The sequence below is a fragment of the Buteo buteo genome, chromosome 7 (assembly GCF_964188355.1).
Source record: "Buteo buteo chromosome 7, bButBut1.hap1.1, whole genome shotgun sequence".
Lineage (NCBI taxonomy): Eukaryota > Metazoa > Chordata > Aves > Accipitriformes > Accipitridae > Buteo > Buteo buteo.
The window spans coordinates 1,527,103-1,552,166 of record NC_134177.1 but is presented as its reverse complement, the minus strand read 5'-3'; the positions used below and the strand labels follow the sequence as shown (position 1 = coordinate 1,552,166).

General features: G+C 41.1%; 1 protein-coding gene across 2 annotated transcripts in view; it reads left to right on the top strand.

Moving 5' to 3' along the window:
* The window catches only part of GPR149 (G protein-coupled receptor 149), a 30,196-nt gene extending 7,714 nt beyond the window's left edge, over positions 1-22,482 (top strand). For both annotated transcript variants that reach the window (XM_075031235.1, XM_075031234.1), the window contains one exon: positions 18,993-22,482. In XM_075031235.1, the coding sequence (XP_074887336.1) occupies positions 18,993-19,565 (573 nt within the window). In that variant the 3' untranslated portion in view covers positions 19,566-22,482. The remainder of the gene's footprint in view (positions 1-18,992) is intronic.
* The last annotated feature ends 2,582 nt before the right edge of the window (positions 22,483-25,064 follow it).

Below are 25,064 nucleotides of genomic sequence, written 5' to 3'. Positions count from 1 at the left end.
AAACTTAAATGTTCAGGAGGATGATTTTATGTTTGGGGAAAGCTGTTTCTTGTGTCATAAGCAGTTACTCTCCCACTGTCCTTCAGTGGTCACAGAAACTAAAGTATCAGTTGCCTGTTAGCGTCTCCATTGAAATAAGCAGAAGTCTCTGTAAATCTGAGAAACACGCTTCCAGGTGATGTAGTTACATGCTTATGCCCTATTCAAGGACAATGGAAGCTGGTTGATAATTTTCCAGGAAGGCTTAGTTTTTTCCCAAGCTACCCTGCCAATGTTTGGAAGGGCAAATTTGCATTAAGGAAGTTGAATGTTAAGGTCTAAATGGGAGGGAAGGACTTGACCTTGCCTGAGTTATGAGAACCATGTCTTCTGGAGTGCGTGCTGCCTGGGCTAAGTGAGATTGTCATGCTTTTTTAGCATTTCCTGCAGAACCACGGCTTCTGTTAATCTTTCCAATGTGTCACTTCAGTGAACTCCACAGTCAGTACGGTCTCTCCTTCTTTATTTGAATTCCGATACCTGCTGATACCTAGAACCCCAGTCTTCCTCCCACCGCAACCCTGAGGTGATGCAGGAGGCAGGAATTTGGGCACAATGACGTTAGAAGCCAAAGCCAGTCTGCCTGTCTGAGTGTTAACTAAACTCTGAGGGTTTGAGTGTGCACTGTGGAATTAAGTAGACATTGGGCATTATAATCAGTGGGAGTGGGGTAAGAGCCTGTGTGAAGTCCACAAGACAGGAGCTGCAGAAGGCCTTAGGGTGGAAAGGACTTCTGGAAGTCACCTAATCCAACCTCCTGCTCCAAGCAGGGCTGACTTCAAAGCTAGATCAACTTGCTCTCGACCTTTGGCACATACGTAGATAAGATGTATAAGATGTATTTTATATCTAAATAAGGGAATCCCCTCTCCCTCTGATAAACACAAGTTTATCATTTGAGTCAAAGTAGGAATTTGTTTGATATTTCAAATTTGACTGATCATCCCTTGCATGAAAAAGCAAATGTTCACTCTGTTGCAGTGTGCAGTGATGAACTACTGTGTTTGTGGGCAGAAGTAAATGATGACTCAATCTGGTTTTAATCTACTAGTTCTTGCTAGCCTCGTGCTCCATGTATAGTTTGATTAATAAAGTCAGTATATCACTAGGTTCATCATTAACTGTGGCTCTCCTTGCAGTAGTTTTCAGATGGTGTTTAAAATTAAATAAATTCTTCTTCCCATCTCCTGTCATTGCCATTTCAAATTGCTAGACCTGTGACTTCCATTACAGCAGGTACGAGCATCTCTTTGTGAAGCAGCTGGCAACGACTGCATGTGGATGGCTTTATTTGCCCTGAGGCTTTATATGTCACTTTTGGACATACTTCTTCACTACTTGCATTACAAAGAATCCCAATTCATCCTTCCCTGACATTTTCCAAGTTATAACCTGGTGTGCAGCTGCCAGGCATTAAGGCTCCTATGGTCTAAAAGTTCAAGGCTTCTGAGTTACAGATCTCACTGTTTCTGACATTAAGCATGAGTTTCCAGAGCTTCACAGCACTGACATTTGCTTTGCTGCTGAAAAAGGGCAGAATATGAAACGCCAGCAAGTGTTGTAAGAATAACTTTAATGCATTTCTCAGATGTATGTTGGATGAAAGATCAACTTGGACCAAACATTAAATAAGTTGAAAGCCATCCCTTTTATATATCCTGTCTGGAAGTCCCTAAGTGTCTAAGAAAAGTCACTTTCTCCACATCACTCTCCATTTCTCACCTTTGTTAAAAAAAGGAGTCTTTCCCTAGCATTTATTGGCCGTGTACTTCTGCTTAATTTGTCAATTAAGCTAGCCAACTGGGGAGAAGGTACCAAACCTTACAAAGAAATGGATGATTATCCTAATAGGATAAAAGTTCCTCATCTTCAGTACTTTCAGACTATAAATGCTTGATCACAGAAATAAATATAGATGTTCTTATTAGAGTACTTCCAGGGTTCTTTTCAATAAGCAGAACTTGTAATAACTTACAGTAGGAGGAAGAATAGCAATTATGCATGGATTTTCAGCTTAGCTGTTAAGTGATGCAGTAAATGTGTCCTTACATGCTGAATTTCCACATAGCAAAGGGCATAGATGCTCAACAAGAGAACTTGAGAAAAACATAATCTCAGTCTTGCACATACTGGTTGAAAATGGACAGTGAGTTGTCTTATAGAAAACTAGTATGCATTGTTCTTACATTAAAATTCTTTTGTCATTTCTGTTGTACTACGTGGTTTGAAAGCTTTTGAAATTAAGAGCTCCCGTGATAGCCCTGAGAGCAGCTGGGTTGGGGTGCTACATTTCTCTGATGCTGTTATTGGGGTTCCCCCTCCTGTCGTCGTGCCTTTGTGCTCTTGTATGTTCATGGAGAGGATCTTTTACTCACACAACCAAACAATTTGCAGTTCTGCAGCAAAATGGAGAGCATTGCAGTAATCAAATCTAGAAAATTCCATGTTGATTGAAGTTACAGTTGGGAGAACTACAGTCAACTTCAGCCAGGTATTGAAATCATTGTGAGAGTTGCTGCCGCTGAATGAGTAATATAATGTGCATTGCTGTAGCTGATGGGTGTCCCATTTGGAATAAAACCTGCTTTGCCAAGTGCAGTAAGCCAGAACATTTTGATCAGGGCCAAAAAGGTGTAATAGTCTCATCCTGATCTCCAAACAGCAGCTAGCCAGGCACACAGATTTTTCACAGAGGACAAGTATTTCTTAGCAGCAGGACAAGTAAACCCTTTACAATATCATCCTACTGCTTCCATCAGTGCATCAGCATTGTTTCTGCTGCGCATATGAAGCACCAAGTAACTGCATCGGTGTTCGCCTAGCGCTGGCCACAGCATTTTCCTGTACTGCGCAGGTCAGCAGAAATCAGCTGGGTGTTACCAGCTTTCTAAGGGCCTGTTGTCATGCCTTTTTATTAATCCTTCTCATAGCCACTTTGCAGATTGAACAGGAGAGCAGAGAGAAAAGGGAGATGAGATGTAGTGTGCAAATAAAAGCAGGCTTGAACAAGCATCGTTTCATGAAAGAATAGTTGCCCTAAGTTTCTCTGAGAAAGCTCAGGAGGAAAAGAAGCGACATACTGGAGAACAGTCCAGCCTGAGCGTGCTCTGGTCCAGAAATAAACCCAGCACACATCCTGCTCAGGGTACCTGCAGCAGCAGTTTTATCCTTTACAGGGTCACCTACTACTTCAGCCTTTCAAATGGCCCAAGTTATGTGAGACACAACTTGGCTTGAGGAATTTGTTGCCACAAGTAGCAGTGATGAGAATCAGAGCGGGTTGTGCAGAATGGTCTGAGCACCATTTCAGTAGAGGGATGGGTATGAGGGGAAAGGAAAGGCAAGGAGGACTTCTCCCACAAAAGAAAGCACATCCATGCTCATGTTTTATTTGAGGGACCTGTCTGAAATACAGAGACATGTCACTCTATGTTATTTTTAAAAGCCATGAAATCAATAAAAGGTAAACCGTTAACTTGAAATAAATTCTGCTTTCTCTGTAATTAGGATGTATACTTCTGCAGCAGATCATGTCAAGGCCATGTTGAATTCCAGAGTTCATAGCAGTGAGTGAGATTTTTACTGGCATTGATTTATAAAATTGACATTGTTTAAAGAAATTTGTGTGTGTGTGCGCGTGTTGATTTGTATCAGGCTGGTTAATGAGTTATGCTATCTTTGTAGGTATCTGTAATGATCTGGAGGTAGAAATACCTTAATCTGGTAACATTAAAATGATGATGCTACTCAGGAGATGCAGTGCAGCTGCGTTCCATGCAGTGCGCGTTGTCGGCACATTGCTTCTGAGAGGGTAGCAGGGATTGCACCAGCCCTCTGTTGCCTTGCAAGTTGTGTTACCAGAGAACTGGTAAGAAGATCTTGCAGCTGTTAGTTTTGTGCTTCTACTTACTCAGAGCTGGGGTAATACAGAGAAAAGCAGGATGGGAAAGAGAAAGCTCAGTCACATGCATTGAATGTAGTTTAGAGTGAAAGGGCTTTATGTCTGCTCTGACAAAAACCACTCTCCAAAGCCACTGAAATAGTGCTGGTCAAATGCAATACAATTCAAGAAAGATCCATCTTCTTTTAGCCTTCTTTTTTGAGGAGTGTCTCATTTACTATATACCTTTTTTTTTTTTTGGCATTCACTAATTTTTTCCAGTTCTTCACCCAGTCTTGTGCTATTAGCCAGTTTTAGTGACTGTATGGTGGCTGCTCTTCAAGCTTTTAACAGACCACAAAAAAAAGGTTACCACAAAAGCAGGGTATGAAGCGTTCTGGTTTTCATTTCCAGAAACATCCATACGTTCAGACTGTGTTTTCCCTTCTACTTAGCAACAAAACCTCTGATTATTTTGCAATACATCTGTTATAAGCTCTGCCTGTACTGGCAATACTTCAAACTTCTCTGCAGTTTTTTGCAGGCTGCCATCAAAAAGAATTGACCTAATCTCATGGAAATTAGTTGGTCCCTTGCCTGATCATAGACACTGCTGCTCTCACTGAGAGTTGATCCTAGTTCTGGACTTAAAAAAAAATTGGGTTACATTAGAAGTTGATGTAGCGGGTTGAGTTCCACAGGCAGCTCCTCTACCCCTGCAGCTTTATGCTGCTTACAATCTACTGGTTTCTTCTGAAACCCAGATGCATGCAATGCAAACACTGTGAGGTACTAAAACTGGAGGTCTAGGCTCCTGGAACTGCGGTGTCTCTAATATGTTCCCTCTGCCAGGGAGGAAAATGATGTGTGAAGCAGCAGTCACTCTGCAGTGACCAGTTCTCCTCTTCTCTGCTCATTATTCTGCTGGCTCCCATGCTGGGAGGACCTAGGGGAAGGAACCCCAGGCTGAACTGAGGATGGGAGTCTGCTTGCTCAGCCAGTACTGACTCGTCTTGGGAATACAGAGGGAAAATGGAATTCAGCTCTGTCCTGCATATCATCTGGATAAACTCTACTGAGCTTCCCGCAAGTCAAGTTGGGGCAAAATACGTATAGCCCAGTGGTACTACAAGCTGCTGCTGGCTGCGATCTCCGGTCACAGCACAGTTATAATATCCAGCAAAACTAAAGTTTTATATGGCTTTGAATGACAGCAGATCCTTTGCCTGCCAGTTGCTTGGTTAGAGACAGTTTTGTCTTTGCTTTCTGGAAGAAGCCCAACACCAGTGCCACAAAAAGCCCGTAGAGATGCAATGTTTGCTTGTTACTTTTTTTGTCGTATGGGCTGGCAGTTCGTTGGGTGGAGTAGGAAGCATGTCTGATCAGATGAAGCTGAGCCTGAGGCAGACTTTCAGAATTTCCCTGCCAGGACTTCAGTGCTGCAGCTGAAGGGCGGCTGGAGCTGGGATGGGGGCCATGGGGGCTGGTACAGCCTTTCTGTGCCATAGGAGGGAGGACACGCACAAGAGGAGGCACTAGGAAGGAAAGGGAAGATACAGCTGCTCTCTTAGGCTACTGCAGTAAATCCATCCTTGGAACTCCATTTATAAATGCTTTTATCCATACTATATCACAGCCCTAAAGAAATGCAACAATTTCCTTGGCTTGTGTTTGGCCTTTCTTCTAGTTTTCTTTTATTTTCATAGCCAGAGCCTGATACATTGCTCCACTGTAGAAGCACTGTACCAGCTACTAGGAAGACAGTTAACTCTATCCCAGCTGAAACCAGGACAATTCGTTTCAGTGGAACAAAACCTGATGACAGCTGAAGGGGGACATCACAATGTGGCTCCCCTGTGACTGAGAAGCAAGTGGAAGGAGCAACATAGCATAAGTGTAAAGCACATTAATGAAGACATATATTTATTTAATACTGGTTTACGTATTATAAGACTTTGGATTGATGTATCTTCCTGCTTGTCAGTATATGAAGAGAAACATCACCTATTCCACCCCTCCCTGCAAGCTCCTTCCTACCATGTCATGTCCACTTTTTTCTTTCTTTCTTTAGCACTTTCCAGTAAATTTACTCAGCCCTTTCACCTAAAAGCTGTGGTTTTGCCTCTATTTCAACCCAGGGAAAATGAGCGCAAAAATAAAGCTTCCATAAATCTTGTCTTGCTGCAAAGCTAGCACATGGCAGTGGCTGTGCTGATGAAATGAAGGCAGAGGTGGGAATACTGGGTGCAGTGCTGTGTACTAAATCGCAGTGTTTACAGGCAAAAATATCCTTTTGGGCTGCATCCTGAGGGTAGGGACATAGCTGAGTTTTTTCCATTATCACTAATGGAAGTCAAAAGGCTGAACCACACACCATGCCCTGGAAATGTGCCCCTTTATGTTTCTGCCCTACAAAGGCATCTTGTGCATTTCCCCCCAGCGCTGCTTCTATAGCAGGAGGTGTTCAGAGGTGTTAAATGGTTATAGCCATCATGCTGATGGTCATACATGCTATTCTCTCAGTAACAAAGAAATGTTAAATTCCCTATTTTGCTACCCACAAACTTACAGTGTGTGTTGGGCAGATTGGCCCAGTGGCCCATACCACTTCTTAATATTAAAAAAAAGCCTTTGAGGCAAAGAACTTGCTGAAATCTTACTGGATTTTGGGTGATGATTTCCATCTTGTTTGAAGGTGGTTTGCACTGCTTGGTAAGGGTAAGGATCCAGTGAAAGGCTTTGCATCTCTGATAAAAATTTAACGGAGTAAGGAACTAGAACTGCTGGTCTCCTCTCAGTGTTAGGTCAGGTACAGTAGGAAATAGTGTCTGGTGTTCTGGTATGACCCAACCATTCAGTTGCACTGTGATTAAGAATTAAAATGTGAAAACCTGTGTGCTTGGCTAAAACTTGGTCAACCACCTTGACAAAAGATAATTAGTTTCAGCTGAATGGAAATTGGCCAGCATTGAGGACTCTGCGGTTTGAGATTTAAACCTTGCCAATAACAACTGGAACTGGATCCTTGTGAATATGACTTTGCTGATTTTAAGGTTATCTGATTCACACAGTGGGATAAAGGCATAAGGATTTAATAGTTAAACACACAATCCTGCAATTACTGTGGAGGTGGTCCTCACTGACAGCCTCTTCACACACTGTACAAGAGATGAGAGTTGCAGGCTGACTTGCTGACTGCATGTCAGCAATAGAGGCATGATATTGGAATAGTGTTAAAAAGTACAGCTTCCCCTGATAACTAACCTCTTACCTCAGGTAGTAAACTGGGGTTGGCTTTGGAAATTGGAAAGTCAGAAGCAGATGTGGATAGGTTACCTTTAGCAACTCAAACTTTATCAAAATGGGGAAACAAATCCAACCATGTTTTACTAAAGTTTGTAAATAGCAAGGTTAGTCAACAGTGTGTCTGATCCAAAGCATCCCAAGTCCAAACATCCCAGCTTTTAGTCGGGTAAACATTCCATTATATTTAGTGGGGCTTTGTAACAGTCTGTGCAAAGCTTTCATTTGAAAAACTGCTGGTATTTCCCATGTCTGATGCCAGCAACCACTCCAGCACTTCAGGGGAAGGTAACTCTTAGCAGGACTGAATATTCTTCAGTGCTGTCTGCTGAGAGGAGGGATAGCGAATGCTGGCTGGCCTGCACTGCTTGCTTGCCTGAAGTGATTCAGGGAAACAAGGGATAAGAAGTCTCTCCCTACATTACTTTTTTTTTACCCTCTGAGCAACGAGTGATACTTGCAGAAGGTTGCCCATTATAATTTGTATTGTGAAAGCAGTATTTTTTATTCTGTTATTTTCAGACCTTAAATAAGCAGTAAGAAAGGTATCAATTACTTTGATTTAGCTTTTTGAAGAGTAGGGTGCCAGACAATATATGTGATGCCTTTGATTTTCTGTTGAAGCTATGTGCTACTTGGAAGATGGCACTACCTTGGAGTGATAGTAATGATGCTGTAGCTGGTTGTCTCGTCATCGTCTGTTCTGTGAGTAAAGAGTTACTCCATCAAAGTGATTTCTGTGGAATAAAAGTGACATGAAAGGAGAATGAGGCAGCGGGTTTTATTTAATACCCATCTAGCCTAGCTATAATTGAGAGGGAGAGAAAAAATGGTACTTGTCATTTCTAACTCTTGCTTAGCTGCATTTTTGAAAGATACCTTTAACATTTCATAAAATACCAGTCTATCTCCCTTTTCTAAAGAGATTGAGTGTAAATATGTCATGTATTTTTTTGCCTATACTTAAGTGCCTTCAGGCAACAGAAATCTCCCAGGCTTGCAATATGTTACAGGCTTTCTGATTATTTTTCTTCTTTGACTTTATACCTTATCTATGGGTTGCCTCAAGCAAACTCTTTCAAGAGGCTCTCTGTACGGAACCTATTTAAGTGCCCTGCAAAGAGAGAGAGGCTGTGTGAATTTTTTCACTTAGGAGTTGTCAGCCCTGTGTATCTGGATGTCTGCGGTTTGAAGGTTTTTTAGCAGTGATAAATACACGGGATCTTTCTCACTCCAGGAAAGTTCTAAACATTCTAGTAAACACCAGGCACAGCATAGAAGCTGAGTTACGAATGGACTTGATTTTATTTGCTTTCCGCTGGCCTGTACAACTGTACTGATGCTAATCTGCTGTGATGTTCTCGTCTGGTCTCTTCCTGCAAGTGGTGTTCCCTTGGTTGGAAAATCAATGTAGCATTTCAACATCATCTTCTAACTTTGCTCCAAGTGGGACAAAGTGTTGCAGTCCTTGTGATGCTTGCTGACTCTCTGCTTGCAGTTAAACTGCAATTGGCACTCCGTTGAGTTGCACAAACAGGAGAAATACTGAGAGTAGAAACATTTGCCCAGGAGGGCAAGGCTGAATATAGGCAAGCTCCTAGCACTTCCCTCATGCTGGCACCTGTGTGAAGCAGCTGGCTTCCTATGGCTGCTGTTTATTCTGTCTGGATCAGATCTGTTGCTTAAACAGGTTTTTATGAATGCTAGGTACAAGTATACATGCATGCATGGACTAGAGAAAAGAAATAAAAAACTGGGCTGTGGAGAAATAATGAGGATAAATAAGCCTTGTGGAGCTGACTAGTGACACTATGTCAGAGACTCTTACAGGAATCAGTCCTGCAAAGAGCTGCCACTGACTGGTATCAGTGTTCCTTTTCTGAGAGAACAGACAATGCTACAAACGAAATCAATATCACACTGACCAAGGGATCCTTGTACATTGGCCCTAATGCCACTTAATGGAATAGGAGTTACAAAAGCAGTGCAATTTAGACACCTTCCAATAAAGCCATTACATTCTAGGCTGATATATTCTCCATTTTTAAAGGCTTGTGCTATTCTTCAATGTATTTTTCTTCATTATCTTTTCCTAGTAAGCAAAAGCACCATTTCAATTTAACTTTACAATAACCTGCAGCTCAGCAGAAAGCCTGTTAGTATGATGCTTGCAAATGAACTCAGAACTTTTTTCCAGGACTAGCAGTACACATGTCAAATAAACTTCACCAAATCTGGTGAACAGGGTAAGGCCCAGTTTTGCAGCTATTACAAAAAAAGAGAATGAATGTCAGCAGACCATCCCCTGTGCAAAGAGTGACCGCCTCCTGGTAGCAGGGTGATGGAGAGAGCTTGATCAGACATCCCAAGCTCTGATTTCTGTACCCACCACATGCTGCCCGATAGACCTCTCTTCTACAATACTAACCTTCTTCAGACAGTTAATAATGCAATCAGCCCTGTCAGTCAAGACCATAAGAAATAGTTTTCAAACGTTCGTGGCTGGAAAGCTTTGGCAGATACACATAACTATGCAAAAGCCCTGTTCTTCAGAGTGTGATAAGTAGATTGCAGAGTTACACCTTTCTAAAGCAGGAAATTTTGGTTCTGTGGACACTAACACTGCTTTAATTGTGGTCCAGTTGACCTGTGTCTGTGCAATGGAGATGCAGGGGTAGAGCTACCTCTACAGCTAGGAGTGAGGTGGTTGCCTCAGTGCAGTGCTAGGCTCATTGTTCTGCTTTTAAAACCCCAGTTAGCTTCTCCGCCCGCCTCTCTGTATGAACATAGGTGTACACATAGACCATGACCTTGGCCTTCAATTGCATGCAGTTGTTAGTTGTTGCCCACATTCACTATACCACATGAGGAAACCACACGAGGAAACCACACAAGATAGAAATACAAGAGCCAGAATTAATTTGCCCAGGTAGCCACAGTGCTGACAGTCTAATACTTTCAAGTGCATGACTTCACATTTTAAATGTTCCTCTAGTGTAGATTTTTAATATCTCTGTTTCTTGCACATACCCCAAATATTTATCTGCATGCAAATAATTAAAACTACACTGAAATTTTAATTCTGCGCACTCTTTACTACCGGAAAGTGCAAATAAATTATTAGAAGTTGTTGTAAATACTTCATGCTGTGTTGTGAGAACAAACGCACAGAATTACATAAGGGCCAAGTCTGTACTTGTTCCAAAAATCTTATTAAAAATAGCAAACATACAAATTAAAACAGACGTGCATTTTCCCAGTTATTTTTGAAAGATCAGTTTAGGATGTGAGACAGGTGTCCTGAAGGCAAGTAGTTTGGTGAAAGCCAGACATACCAGCAAATCCCATCAGGCAAGCCTGTTTCCATACGGAAGAGAGTTGTTTCTTGTAAAATCAGCTATTCTGTCTGTGAGGAAGACTATTTAAATATAATAGATTTGAAACAGCAAATCTTTACATGAAAATGTAGATTGTAATAATTTTAGCATAAGTAGGTGCAGAGCATCTAAACTTCTGTAGGACAGCAGCAACTAGAGACAACAGAGAGACCGAAGCTCATGATAGATGACTCCCATGAAGGCCAGCAGTCAGGAGAGCCCTGGACTCATCTGAATAGCCTTAAAGCCGTGCACCTTCTGAGCTTCTGTCTGTGCTGCACCCATACTGCAGGGGGTCACTAAAGGTGCCATATTCTTTGTGGAATATTAAAGGGCTTTCTGTTGAGCTCATTTACTTCACCCCAGACAACTGGGTACAGAAGTTCTGGTATGTGGATGCAAGTATTCTTACCTTGGATGCCTCTGTTGCACTTTCTGTTACTAATTTGCTCCAAATACGGGTCTGTCCACATTGGCTAGGCCAATGACAAATACTGGGTTTCAGGTCATCTGAGGTGAGCTTGTCTATTCTTGTCATACCCTATTAGCTCTAAATTTACTGCAGTCAGCCTCTAAAAGGGCAAATCATTGCAGTAATTAATTTTACTGCAGCTAATTTTTATTTTTAGGGAAGTGGAAGACTAAGCCTCTATTTTAAAATAAACAGAAAACACATTGTCTCTGGAAAGAAACATCGGGATTGTTACTGGAAGCATTCTAAAAATAGAACTTTTCAGCTAGAGCTGTATTCCACCAAAGTAATTAGGAATGCAAACTCATTAGAGCTTTATTTAGATTGCTAATATTTCTTTTGGGGAACGCAGCATGGCCTAGTGGAATTAGCATTGGACTGGGATGCAGCAAAACCTGCCGTCTGTTCTGGTCTCTACCACTGTGCCATTCTGTAGGCTTGGGAGAGTCACTCTTTGTTCTGGGACCTCACATCAGAGCTCTCCTACCTTTTCTAGAGATGAGATGCACACTCTAGTATGATCTTTACTTCACTGTAACACTAATGTAACACCTGTCTTATTATTCCAGGGCCTGTGATTCATGACATTTGAAAATTAGGAATCATGAGGGAGAGTCTACAAACTACCTTGTGCTTGAGTCCGTTTCCCAGACACAGGCATGTAGAACCAGTTGAGATGCCTTAGGGTGTCCCACTTGACCTCCAGCCGCTGCTTCAGGAGGCTGTAGGTCTCCCATTAGTCCTCTGTTTTATTTGAAAGTTTTTTGAGGATATCCCAAATCCTCTATCGCATCTCTGATGGCATTAGACAACCATGTCTGGGCAACTAGTTCAAACTTTAAATGTCTGAGTATGCAGCCTTCTTGCAGAGTCAGCAAGGGTAGCTCCTAACTTAGGTGTACTGGAGTATCCTCCAAACAAATTTTCCTTTTCCCCTTGTACATAGAAATTCCAGGCTCTTAGGCATTTCCTTTCTTCCACCAGTTAACCTTTTTTTCTCCACTGGCCTTTACCATATTGCAACAGCAATTTATTGTCTTTGAAATGAAACTGATCTGCGAGCTACATGAGCCACCATTCAGGTCATGTGGCTCTGAACAGTTTATCTTTGCTTTCAGTTGCTAACAAGCATCGCCTAGCTAAGAATCCACTTCTGGAACAGAGTCAGCTTGGTTCTCAGGAGATGAAGTCTTAAATGATAACCGTGTTTGGGGAATGGAGCTGTTCATGCTTTCCTTTCCCTGCTGTGCAGTCATCCGCTCCCTGAAACAAAAAATTACCAGGAAAACTTGGGAAGTGTGTGCTTATCCAGACTGGATGATGGTCTCTGCAGGTGCTAAGCACTGGAGAACTAGGACCACTGAGCTTAAGATATTTGTAACAGGATGAATCCACTTACACTTAATATAAAATGTGAAAATATGTAGAAATTTTTGATACTTGACATATTAATACATTAGCCTTAAAGAATTTTCTATGCTTCCTCTAGCAAAATAAATTCTTGACCACTTGTAAACTAGCGTTTTAAATTATTTTTACCATCACATGTAAATACATCAGAAACAGTATTCAAAGTTGATTGCAGTCATACATTCCTGACTTTTCTGTAAGTGCCCAGCTCTGCAAATTGCTGATCAACTCCTGCAGACACTAAAGGGAAGCAGAGGGAATGCTGTACGCCCTTTGGAGGCACTTACCAGCATACAGAATGAGGCTCTGCTTTGGCAAGTGATGAAATTAAAATTTTCTTCTTGCAGCTTAATGCCCCTTTATTAATATTTCACAAAAGTATAAGTATTTCATGGCAAACCAGGTAGAAGAGGGTGTTTTGCTTTGGTTTCTGCCAGTTTGCAAGGAGAAATACAATAACAGATTCTGTAAAAGTTACCTTCCCTTTCCTTCCCTTCCCCCTCAAAAAAGCCATATGGATCAAAAACTTATTTTCTGTGCAGGGAAGGCCGTGTAGTTTCTAGGTTCCATAAATGGCCATAGTAAGATCATTTAAAAACTCTCAGTCAGATGGATCTTGGTGGGCCCTTTCTCACTGCTTTGAGCATTTCCAAATTGAAACCTCTCTGCCAGGACCCATTGCCCAGCCGCTGTGGAGCTCAGTTACATCCTCTGCAGAGACTGAAGCCTCCCCTATGCTACAATATCCTCCCTGGTGAACCTGCCTCAAACTCTGCTCAGGCAGTCGGAACAGAACAGGGGAGCCTGGTTTAAAACTATGGTGATTATGAGGAAGGTTTGCCTCATAGCAACAACAACTACTTTCTGTCTTCTGTGAAATCTGAAAGGTGAATAATTTAATTTAATAATGAAAGGATTTGCTTTATCAATTATGCAGAGATTTCTCTGTTCAGAATGCATCAGCACTCCTTAAGGAACAAGTACATTCGTGATTTATTTCATTGTAATTTTTTGTCTTTGCTTGTGAAATATGCATGTGCTGGTACATGTAGTTCTCCAGTGAAATCCCTGTCCCAGATTCTAACAGACAGAATAGCCTCCAGCCACCTCGGGCAGGAGCTGCACAGGGGGTATGCCTTGTGGTAGGACGTGATAGAAATAAACACTCTCCACAAAAAGTAAAACTAGGCAAAGAAAGGGCCAGCTCCTGTTGGCTGGAGCTCATGGCAAGCATCACGGCAGTAGAGATCCTGCAGCGTTCCGGCATGATGAAATGCGTGTGGATATATATTAAGCAACTTTGAAAATTACCTACTTGCTGTTTCTGTGATGCAAACCTGCAGAAAACAGTCCTCCAGAGGGATAGCTCAGATTTAGTGCTAGGCTGCAACTTTTATGAGACCTGGCAGATATTTTGTGGTATTCAGTTAAAGCTGGCCTCAGCATAAAGATAGTGATTTTGGCTTGCAGAATGTTTTGATTGGAGAATGCCATGATTTTTTTAATTGAAACATTTGAGCATTTCCAAATTGAAACCTTTCAATCCTACCAGAAATTAAGAAATTAGTTGTAAAAAGGTAAATATTTTATATACATATATGTGTATGTAAAATGAATAAATAAATACTTATATGTATTTATGCATGTGTGCATGCAGAGAAAAAGTATCTGTAAGTGGATATAAGAACCAGAACAGACTTAATTTTAAATCTGTTGTGTTCAAGCAGGTAAGTGTCTGATCCTTCTTTCACCTCTCCTAGCTGAGAGCGAGTAAGGTCTCAGAAAGACAGGTCTTCACTTCACAGGATCGGAATCGTTGATAGCAAGGCTGCCTTGTCCTGTGTAGTTGCCATGGATGCCAGACTGGTATGGGATGCATGAGAGTTCGAAAGCATGCACATCAGCTGTGGGGTGTCTTTGTGATAATACTACAAATCCTGGTATAAGTAATTCTGATAAAACAAACACAATACTGGAGTTGTAGAAAAATTTCTACATTTTATTTAGGAGTAATGATAGTTATATCTGTGTATCTAATACACTGCAAAACTGCTGAGACACAAAACCTGCAAAATGGCACTTTGAAAAGATAGGGTTTTCTTCTATTTCACAAAGCTCTTTTACCTTTATGCTAGTGCCCGATTCCTGCATGCATTGTCAGGATACCGTCAAAACATTGCCTTTCTGAAGAAGATCCAAGAAACAAGTGGCTGTAAGTTTTCTGTACGTTCTTAAAAACATCTGTGTAGAAGTGCTTTAAAAAGAGGACACATAGCATAAATTGTGTGGGAAGAGTTAATATGTGTATTTCTTTTAGAAACTAGTTTTTCTTTTAAATACAGGAATACCAAGTGTGTGGGCAAAAAAGCGTGGAAAGAGCCTGGTGGAGCAGTACCCTTTCAAAAAGCATTTTGGGCCCAGGCTATGGAGAGTGAGATGGCAGATGTTCAGAAACAGCACAGTGGACCTCTTTCTATTTTCACTGAAGTAAAAATGAATCATAACCCTTTTACAACTGTGGATGCTTTTGTTAATGCTGAAATAACGCAGAGATGAGAAACAGGAACCTGGATGGATGAACTGAAGGCCACTGTTAAGCATTACTCAAATTGCTTCCTATTCCTATTGCTTTAGAATTAAATTGCATTGTAAGGCTTAAAATCAGAAAGCTGAACTGTAGGTAACAATGGGAGTGGAAGATAAAATACTTCTTCAGAGAAGGCACCAGTATAGTCTGGTTTACTAGTAGATTCCTATTTATTGGCATGGATGTGTCATAAGAAGCAAAAATGGATATTTAATAATGATATCAAGGACAAGATAAGGGTCACATTCTGTTGTCATTAATAGTAATTTATACTGAAAGCAATTGCAGTAATAATCAATTTTACCTGGCTATACATAAAACCAGAGAAATGCATTCTTCTGTCTTTTGGGTTAACAGTGGTTTTATTTATAGCATTTTTCTGTTGGGCTGCTTGACTCCAGAGCAAAGCTTGCAAAGCAAGCACAAGGTGGGTGACAGCTCTGAACCCAGGAGGGAGTCTGGCTGTGGTGATTGGTGCCCTGTGCATCGCTAACGAGCTGAGGGGCCAGATCCAGTTCTTGGTCGCTAGCCCCTTTCTGGCTCTGGTGCAGAGTCCTTTCAGGTACTCTAGCTGGAGAGGGACAGTCACCATCAGTGGCCGCAGCATCTCCCCTCCAGCGTGGAGCATAGAAGTCTTCCTGGGGCTGTGGCACTTTCAGGCCAACCAAGGTAGTGCTAGTTCCCCTCAGCACTCAGTGAATTTACAGTTCAGTGGCTCCGATCTCTCCTGCTTTCCCCTATCGTGTAATTCCAGGGTTTCATTTAATTTTTAATAAACTCTGCTTAAGTTCTGTAGTGTCATGAAAATGCTGCTTATTTTTTTTTCAGTAATTAGTTGGACTTGTTTAAACTTCAAACATTTTGCATTGATGATGAATAGGCTTGTTTCTCACACATGTACTTCGTCAAAGCTTGCAGTTAATAGCGTAGTTTCCTTGCAACTCGGTTGCTGCACTGAGGGAGTTTATTCTGTGATTTGAAAGCTGCTTCCTGCGAGGGCAGCAGTTACTAGGCAGGCGCCTGTCACAGTCACGAGTGCATGGCATTATGATGCATGGTTTGCAAAGAGACAAATGGATTCTCTACTTATAGAAACAGGTGAAGATGTCTGTAATTGAACGATATTTCTACTGGAATTGGTCTAGTGGAAAATGACGTAGTTTACTGGCTTCCTGGTTAGTGACTGGGAAGTGGCATAGAAGACTTGGCATATCCTTTTCACTTCTAAAAGTAAATACTGATTTCTCAACAGAAAACAGACTTTCGGAAAGAGCCACTAAATCTGTGGTCATTGGAAAATTTCTCATTCTCCACAACTGGAGTATTCGTTCCAGTGGGTGAGGATTACTCATTCTCCCTCCAGGTGCCTCAGACATATCCTCTGTCTTCTTGACGTTCAGTCTGACAAATCCATAGTGTTTCATTAAGTAGAACGTAAACCTGCACTGAAGTAATCAGTTCTTATTTAACTTTTCTTTTTCATACTCTTTAGATGTCTTTCTGTATAATCTAAGTGCTGTTTTAGACTGTTCTTCAGATTCTGAGCTTGATTAACAGCCAGAAATGCAGACACTCTTAACGGACCCTGCAAAGGACTTTCAGTGTCGATTGCAGAAACTAGTCAGGAGGCTGGAAACAGAACTGTAGGGCTTGTCTCCAACAGAAACACCATTCTAAATGTGCGTTACCAAAATAGAGCCAAGATAGGCTCTATCTATTGCAATATCCAAGATGCTAACCTTGTGTCTGTGCTGCTAGAATAGTAGGCTTTACCCACTTGATCTTACCCAGAGCTGGATTTGTTGCTCTGTCCTCTCATGACCTTAGGAAGCACCTGGGATGGAAGACAAGTAGACAAGAGCTTCTTCAACCTGAGAAAACAGTTATTCTCACATCTCTCCTTTCCTGGAGGAGTGATCCTAATCATTAATTACTACAGAAAATGTAAGTGCCAACACCTAACTGTGCTTTAAAAAAAATCTCCCTTGTCATTGCTTTGAAACAGAGGCTCCTGGTGCTTACTGTTAGGAGAGCTACCACTGAGGGAGCCCCTGTACCCGCCATGGCTCTGTACTCGAACAGCAGCAGCTGGGAGCTGGCAGTGAGCTGCTGTCATCTAACGTTCACCAATCTAGGACCTTTGCCGGCTCAATGGACAGCATGGTAGCTGCCTCTGTAACTGCACATTGGAAAAACACTCGAGGACCATTTTTCTCTGACAAATCTATTAAGGAGACTAATACAACTTTGATTTCCTTCCAGCAGGGTAAGCCAGCTCCTAGGGTTTTGTCAGGCAAATTCCTTTGTCGAAGGACCACATTAAGTCACAGTCTGGCAAGATTTTGCTACGCAAAGAAACCTAATTTCCTCTTCATGCTCTTTAGTGAAGGTGAGGTAATGTGGCACTTGATTTAGCTGTGTGGTTGTAAAGTTGTGCCTAATTCCATAAAACTCTCATCACAACAGCTTCCTTTAGCAATCAGCAAATAATTGCCCTTCCCAGCTCCTATGAACAATTTCACCTTTCCATTCGGTATCCTAAACCTCTCTGGTTTTACTCAGTTTCTCAATTTTACTAGAAAGGCAACATTAATCAGAATTGGTCCAAGTAGAAGGGGTCCCTTCAGTGCTGAAATAATGCTAGCACTTCTCCATACTGCCAATTATTAGACCTGGTCTTTCTGTCACTCCTCCTTTTCTTCCTCTCTCTCTATTCACACAGTTTGCACAAGACAAATCAGTATCCAGGAGGACAATCTTGGAGCTTCTGCTTCCGAGGGTGAGCTCAGGGCATCCCCCTGTAACTTGCATGGGAAAGACTGGTCCTTTCCAAAGCGCAGGGTTTCTGTGGTTTGTCTCTTGGTTGCGGGTAGTTCAATCACAACACTCACAAACGAAGAGGCATATCCTGCTCTTCTAGACAGCCGTCTCCCTCTCTCATCTTAGCCCTCCCTTGCATGGACAGGAAGAAATGTGAGTGCTATCCAAAGTCCTTAAATGCCTCAGACTTACATATCCTGATAAATCAACTGTCTGTCATTTTTTCACCTCATGCATTGATTGCCGTAATGTTGTTTCTTATTCCCAAATCATCCAGAAAGTTAAATGCTACTAAGTAGGGTCTCTGTGCATCTGTTTGTGTGTGTGTATAGAGGAAGCACAGGGGAGGCTGAGGTTTGGCCTGGTGATTTGCCCTGCCAGGCAGCAGCAGCAGGAGGTAGGAAGGAGTGATTGGGAGGAGTAGGAGTGGTGCTGTAAATCCTTATTATAGATTTCAAACTGACACCATTGAATGAATGTTATTTCCACTATAAAAATGAAATGCACAAAAGAGTTCCTTGAATAATATCTGACAAGTTGTTTTGGAAAGTTCAGCTTGGTAGCTAAGCCATCTAACTTCAGGCACCTAATTTAGTTAAGACTAATTAAGGCAGGGTGCCCAAGGGAGACAGATGTTGTCAGCGTAGGTTCCTGGTTTTAAACAGTCCTGTGGTGTCATTTCTGTCCTTTTGGTCACTGTATGAGAAGCTTTAGGAGATCAGTATCTTGATCTGATTGAAGCAGAGTGAAAACACTTTCAGAAGTGCCTATGAGTACTAGCTAGAGAGGTGCCTGCTAGTGCTGGCGTCTCATTGTGGACTGGCTGCAATGAAACATTAAGTGTAGACTATTCTAATAAAGTGTGAGTGTCCATAAACTAGCTGAGTCACAGTCACTTGGGACTTCACTTTTTATACAAAAGTGTATCATTATAAAACACTTCTTTCTACTCTTTAAAGTCATAAATACTAGGTTTCTAAAATACTGCAAGGAAAAGTCTACAACAGTAAAATAAGTTAACAAACTAAGCATAATTGGTTTATTTATAATGGAATCTAACTTCAAAAATTAGCATTAGAAAAGGTCATTCTTTCTCTTTTTCAGCGATCAGGTGGGGCCTTAGCTATCCCTCTGTGTGCATTTCAAGGAACTGTATCTCTTCAGGCACCCACGGGAAAAACTCTCTCTTTATCTACATATGAGGTAAGCACTGAAGGGCAAAAAATAACACCCACGTCAAAGAAAATTGAAGTATATCGATCTAAAAGTGTTGGTCATGAGCCAAACCCAGAGGAGTCTCCTAATACGTTTGCTGACACAAGTGTTAAAATTCATTTAGAGGTACTTGAAATTTGTGACAATGAAGAGGCCCTGGATACTGTGTCAATCATCAGTAATATCAGCCAGTCCTCCACACAGGTAAGGTCTCCATCCTTACGTTATTCACGGAAAGAAAACAGGTTTGTCTCATGTGATTTAGGGGAAACTGCTTCCTACTCGCTCTTCATACCATCAAACAATCCTGACAGCGATATTAACATATCAATTCCAGACACTGTCGAAGCTCATCGGCAGAATAGTAAAAAGCAGCATATGGAAAGAAGTGGTTATCAGGAAGAAATACAAATGTTGAATAAAGCTTACAGAAAACGAGAAGAAGATGGCAACAGCAATTAAAAGGCATTTAATCTAGACATTTAAACTGATTTGACAGACATTGGTCCTCTTGACTCAAGTTACCCTAGCAAATACAATGTCAACTGTTTTTTCCTAATATAGAAATTAATTTTATTTGGGTACACTGTTAAATAGATTAAAACTTCTAATGATATATGAATGGGATAACAAATATTTAACTGCTTTACAGCTTTGCGTAGTAAATTTCAAGTTATTTATACATCTATCTATTTGAGGAATGTGCGTCTAAAAGGAATCCTAAATAAAGTCTTAAAACCCAGCTTTGGTTCCTTGTCGGCACTGGGTGATCTCTATGTGGGAACCTGCAGAAAATGAGGGAGCAGCTCCACAGGTATGAACTTAGAACAGTTTTGGCTGACTTGCAATTCTGCTCTTACTGATGTGCCCAACTTGAAACATTTGTCTGAAAAAATGTAGCCCAAACCTAAGACTAGCTCATTTAGTTGACTAAGTAGAGGATTAAAAGATATGTAAATGGTTTAATTTTCTACTGCTCTATACATGCTTCATATGTAATAACTATGTAAGTGGCCATTGTATAGACCTTTGAATGTGGGTGGCTGAAATGTAAGCATGCACATTCTGTAAATATGACATTGTGAAACTTAGGAGTGTTCTCATGGTTGACATTTCTTTGATCAAATGTGGCAAATGTTGCTTAATTTTATGCCAGTTAGTCTGAAGAGTCCCCTTTTTTGCCTCCATGATCTCTTATCAAGTTAAGAAGTTTCCCAGCCTTATAGAATATTTGCAACTGCATCCAGATAAAGGCAGCATTTGAAATGTTTGAAGAGCTAGGACGTCAAAATTAATTTGAATAATTCTTCATGTCATAGTTGTCCCAAGCAAGGAATAGTTTTACAACGTTGTCTTCCTCCTCAAGGCCCACGTGAAGCTAATAGTTTTCTCAACACAACCACGAGAGTGGGTGTAGCTTGCAGATGGTTGCAGGAGTCCCACTGGCTCACAGAAAAAACACTACTGTTTTTTCTGCCCTATGTATTCTGTCAGTAAACCTGTCATCACTCCTCTTTGGATCCTCATGCTTTAGATCTGAGTCAGGAGCTTGGGGTTACAACTGATTTGTGACTCCTGAGGAGAGGGGAAATGAGCTATTCAAGGTGGCCAAACTTAGAGACTGAGCTTAGACATCAAGAGAGTGGTCTGGTTACCTAAATCAAGTCCCAACCTGTATCATCCTCAGGAGGAGCTCGTCGCTCCATTGACTTACAAGGAACCTAGAACTAAGTCTAAAGCCAACCTAAAACCAGCGAGTACTCTAATTTGTGTCAAATTCAGACAAGCCAAGGTGGAAACAGTGAATGGAGTCCTCAAGTCTTATATTAAATACGCTGCATATGCTTGAAATGCTAGTGCATTTTGACCAAGAGCTCTTTGTCTGAGCATTGGTCATTCATTTCAGTTAAACAGAGGTAAATATACTCTCAGGACTTTCAGCAGTTTGATTAAAAATTACACTGCTTCTTTAAGGAATGGATTTAATTTCCAGTGGTGTGCATGACAACATAATCATTTAGGTGTCTGCAGTCACACTGTTGTCCAGTCAGTGGGAACGTGCAAGGTAAAATAAGCACAACCCTATTCAGGATTCCTTTATGGGTTATGAACAGACAGAGCAAAAGGGCCAAATACTGCATCTCTTTGCACTCAGCATTCGATACAGAGGCATGAAAAGAAGCAGACAACTTGCCTTCTCACTTCACCAACATAAATCAGGCCTGCCATCCCTGTCAGTGGGGCTGTGCTGGTGTGGTCGAAGACTGCAGGTTGCTGTGATGGAGATGGATCACTCTGCAAGTTGTGCTTTCCGTGTGCTGCCTTTCCAAGATGAAAACAAGGGCTCTTGTAAGATTGCCTCAAGGCTCTTAGTTCCACTAAGATGCTACGTTATATTTCAGATTTAACAAGAAACTAGAGTAGAAGGAACAATTAGTGGTAAGTCTATCGAATAGATCTATATCCATACATGTAGAGGAGAGACACATTCTGCTGTCTCTGAGTACGTTGCTTTTCTTTGTGTTCTGTAGAAGGAATGCAGAAAGTATCTTCATAGCAACAGACACACTCAATCCAGATAAAGATAGCAAAGTTGTGATGGAGGATGCAGTTCAACACAACTGTAGTTTGGTCAGGTGTTCTGTTTTCCCTGGAAGTGATTTGGACTATGTTGATAAGATTATGTGCTGATGTGTTAATCTCTGTTGGATGTATTTACAAAGGGTTAAAATTTGGAGACATTAAAATTCTGCATAGCTGTCACCCAGAGCTTGACCTAATTGTAGAGTGTTGTCTTGCTGCTGTAATAAAATATAGGTAATGAATCTGTAAATTTGATAATGTACAAATGTCCAATTATTTTATTTTTTGCTCTAAATGACTCACATCATTAAACAATTTAAAGTGTCTGAAAACCCAAGTTGTAATTATTGAATAGATATCAGCTCCTTGCACAATGCACCAGAAAACTTGCTGTTTGAGAAAATTTGCTCCTGTTTTTTTTATTCACATAAGTGTTAAGGTGTCTTCATTTATAATTTGGACTTAATTTTTAAAACAATTCTTTTGAGTTTTTAAGGAAAATTTTTTTCTTCCTCCTCTGTTGTTTTTCCACTGTCTGACCTTTTAATGTATTTCAGTCACGGCTTGACATTTGAGGGCAAAGTGTCAATGACCATTTGAAGGTGACTTGAAAGAAACCTCATCTCTGTTCAGACACCACAGCAACTGACTGAAAAAAAATCCCTTGGAAAATGTGACTTGAATCAGCGCCCAGGCTTCCCCTGCTCTTAGGACGTGGGTTGTTGAATAAAGCAAAGGATAGAAAACAAGAAACTGGGAAATAATTTTGAGATTATCTTCGGTAAGCAGTGTATCCAGTGAGTTGGAGTTTCCTTACAGTGGCACTCATGTACACTGAGAATAACGTTCCGTTAACAGAGTTACAAGAAAAATAAATCTGTAATACGCAGGGCCAGGCCCAAGAACCCCAAATGCCTCAAAGGATTGTGCTTCTTGAAACAAAAGATATAGCCAGGTGCTGAAATTTAAATATTCTATACTAATCTTGATAGAAAATATCTTACAGCATCATACTATTTCAAAATACAGTAATTTCATAAAAAATAATAGATGTTACTTATATGTTATTTTACCTTTATAGATTTGGGGTTGATGCATAGATTCTAGTATATGATTTCACTTCCCAGTATGTATCATTATAAGTGAGTGTTATGTTCCTCTCTCTTAATGAATTTTGCAGATTTCAGTGTCTCAGAGCAGAATAAATTCTGCTTTTCTTCACTCCAGCAACAGCTCCTATAAGAATTGCAATACCCACATCTGTATACTCCTGTATGTTCTACACTCTATGTTTTATAAAACAAACTAATTTTAAAGACCTTCAGTCCCTGCACAAACAATCTTTACTCATAGAGACAGTCCTATTGACTGCAGTACTGCTAGTGTGCAGTAGCAAGATTTACTCACTGGATTGAGAGCTGTAACGTGGGATCCTCTTTTATTTTGTCTCCCCCTTCTCAGTGTTTACCTGACCTGTTTCGTGTTTCTTCATTAGGAATTTGACTTCAAGGAATTTCACTTCAAAGTACTGAAAGGAGAACACCGTCTTCTGTCCTCTTTGAGAGCATGCTGCTGCGTAGAGACCATTATGTGCAGATCCATTACTTTACATCATGATAGTGTGCTACTGAAGTGGATGAAAACTGACGGTGAACAGTGGTTAAACGGAGTTGAAAAGGCCCAGTAATAGGCAAACCAGTGAGATAATTTCAAGAAATGTATATTTTCATACATATTAGAAAATTATCTTTACATGAACAGATGCACATTTACTATATTTCCAACATCTAAATCTACAAATCTACTAAAAATATTTGAATTTGTAATGTTTTCTTTAGAATGTGTGGGATTTTTTCAGTGTTAAAAAAGACATGGCTGAAATGCAGTAGCTACATGCATGCATATGGAAATCTCCTCTTGCACTAAAATCCCATTTATTTCCAATGTGTGCCCTGCTTAGGTGTCCAAATACACTATCATGGGGAGATACTGGATCAAACAGAATGAATCTGTTGAACTCACCCAAGTGATTCAAGGTAACCTTAAAACACTTTTCTTCAGTAATTTTAAGGAGATACAACAGACAAAACCAGCTTTCTGACAGCTTGCTTAGGCATGCAGAACCTAACACAAGATGGAACAGTGTGTGTAAGTCAAGCGGCATCTGAGAGTGTGGCCACACACGTTGCTGACGGGATACATACCATAAGCCCTGGCTGGTGGTACGTGTTACAGATGGTCACCAGGGGCCCCTTCATTCCAGGCTTTGCTAGTTTCAAATTAGCATCAGACACTTCTCCTGTCCTGGTATATCTAAATAACAGAACTAGAGATAATAATCGCCCCAATTTATATTCACCTACAGGCTAAAGAAGGCCCAGAAGGCAAGGTGGTTTGTGTGTGGTTAATGTTGTGCCACTTACATGGAAATTCATACCTGAGCAGCAGGATGTGTTTTCCCATCTAGTATCCTACCCCTGCCACCCTTTTGGAAGGACTTGTGCTGTTCTCCCTCGTTTGGCCTGTATAGGTATGCCAGTGACCTCTTTCAACAGGGGATCTTTTAACATTTCCTAGATTTCTGAGAATTTTGTGATAATTTTCTTTGGCTCTTTTTTACTCCCTAGTTGGTTGTCACTGTGAGGCTTTTGCAGAATGCTCTGCAGTTACTGTTAGTTTATGGAGGATGATGAATGCAAGAAGTCATGGAGTGTGCTTCCCTACTCTGCATTAAGCCACAGATGCAGGATGAGGAGAGGAGAAGTAAGGAAGAAGTATATTTCCTCCTAGATTTCTCATTTCTCTCCCACGCTCCTTCCTGTAATTTGCCTTTCAGATGATCTTCATCAGTACCCTCCAGCCCTTGTACTCTCTGTTCTTGGTCCCCTCCTTTTCCCTCTTTTCTCTGGGTAACCTCACCCAGAGTTCAGCTACTTGCTGTGGTGATGACTCAGAGATCTTGCTCTGTATTCCTTACTTGTCTCTTTATTCAAATTAAAATCCAAGCTTCTCTGAGATTTCCTCATACCTGAAACTGGGTATAGCTAAAAAAAGACCACATGATGTTTCTTGCAGGAACGCTCCTTTGCAAGACTGTGGCATGATGCTGTGCCATTTGGTAGATGTACCGATTAGCTCTGGGTGAGTTGGTGAATCCATACAGGACACTGCAGTGCACCACGGGTCTCGTCTCCGGCGCGGTGCAGTTTTGTCCTTGGAGGAACCGGCCCCGTCAGCCATCTTCCACCTACTGCCATGATCACTAAGAAGAGCTCCAGTGGCTGCCTTGTTATTCAGGTCCATCACCTGAGGTGTCCGAGTAAAAGAATACAGATGTATGCTATGATAGGTCACTGTGATTTTGGTTTGCATGTTTTA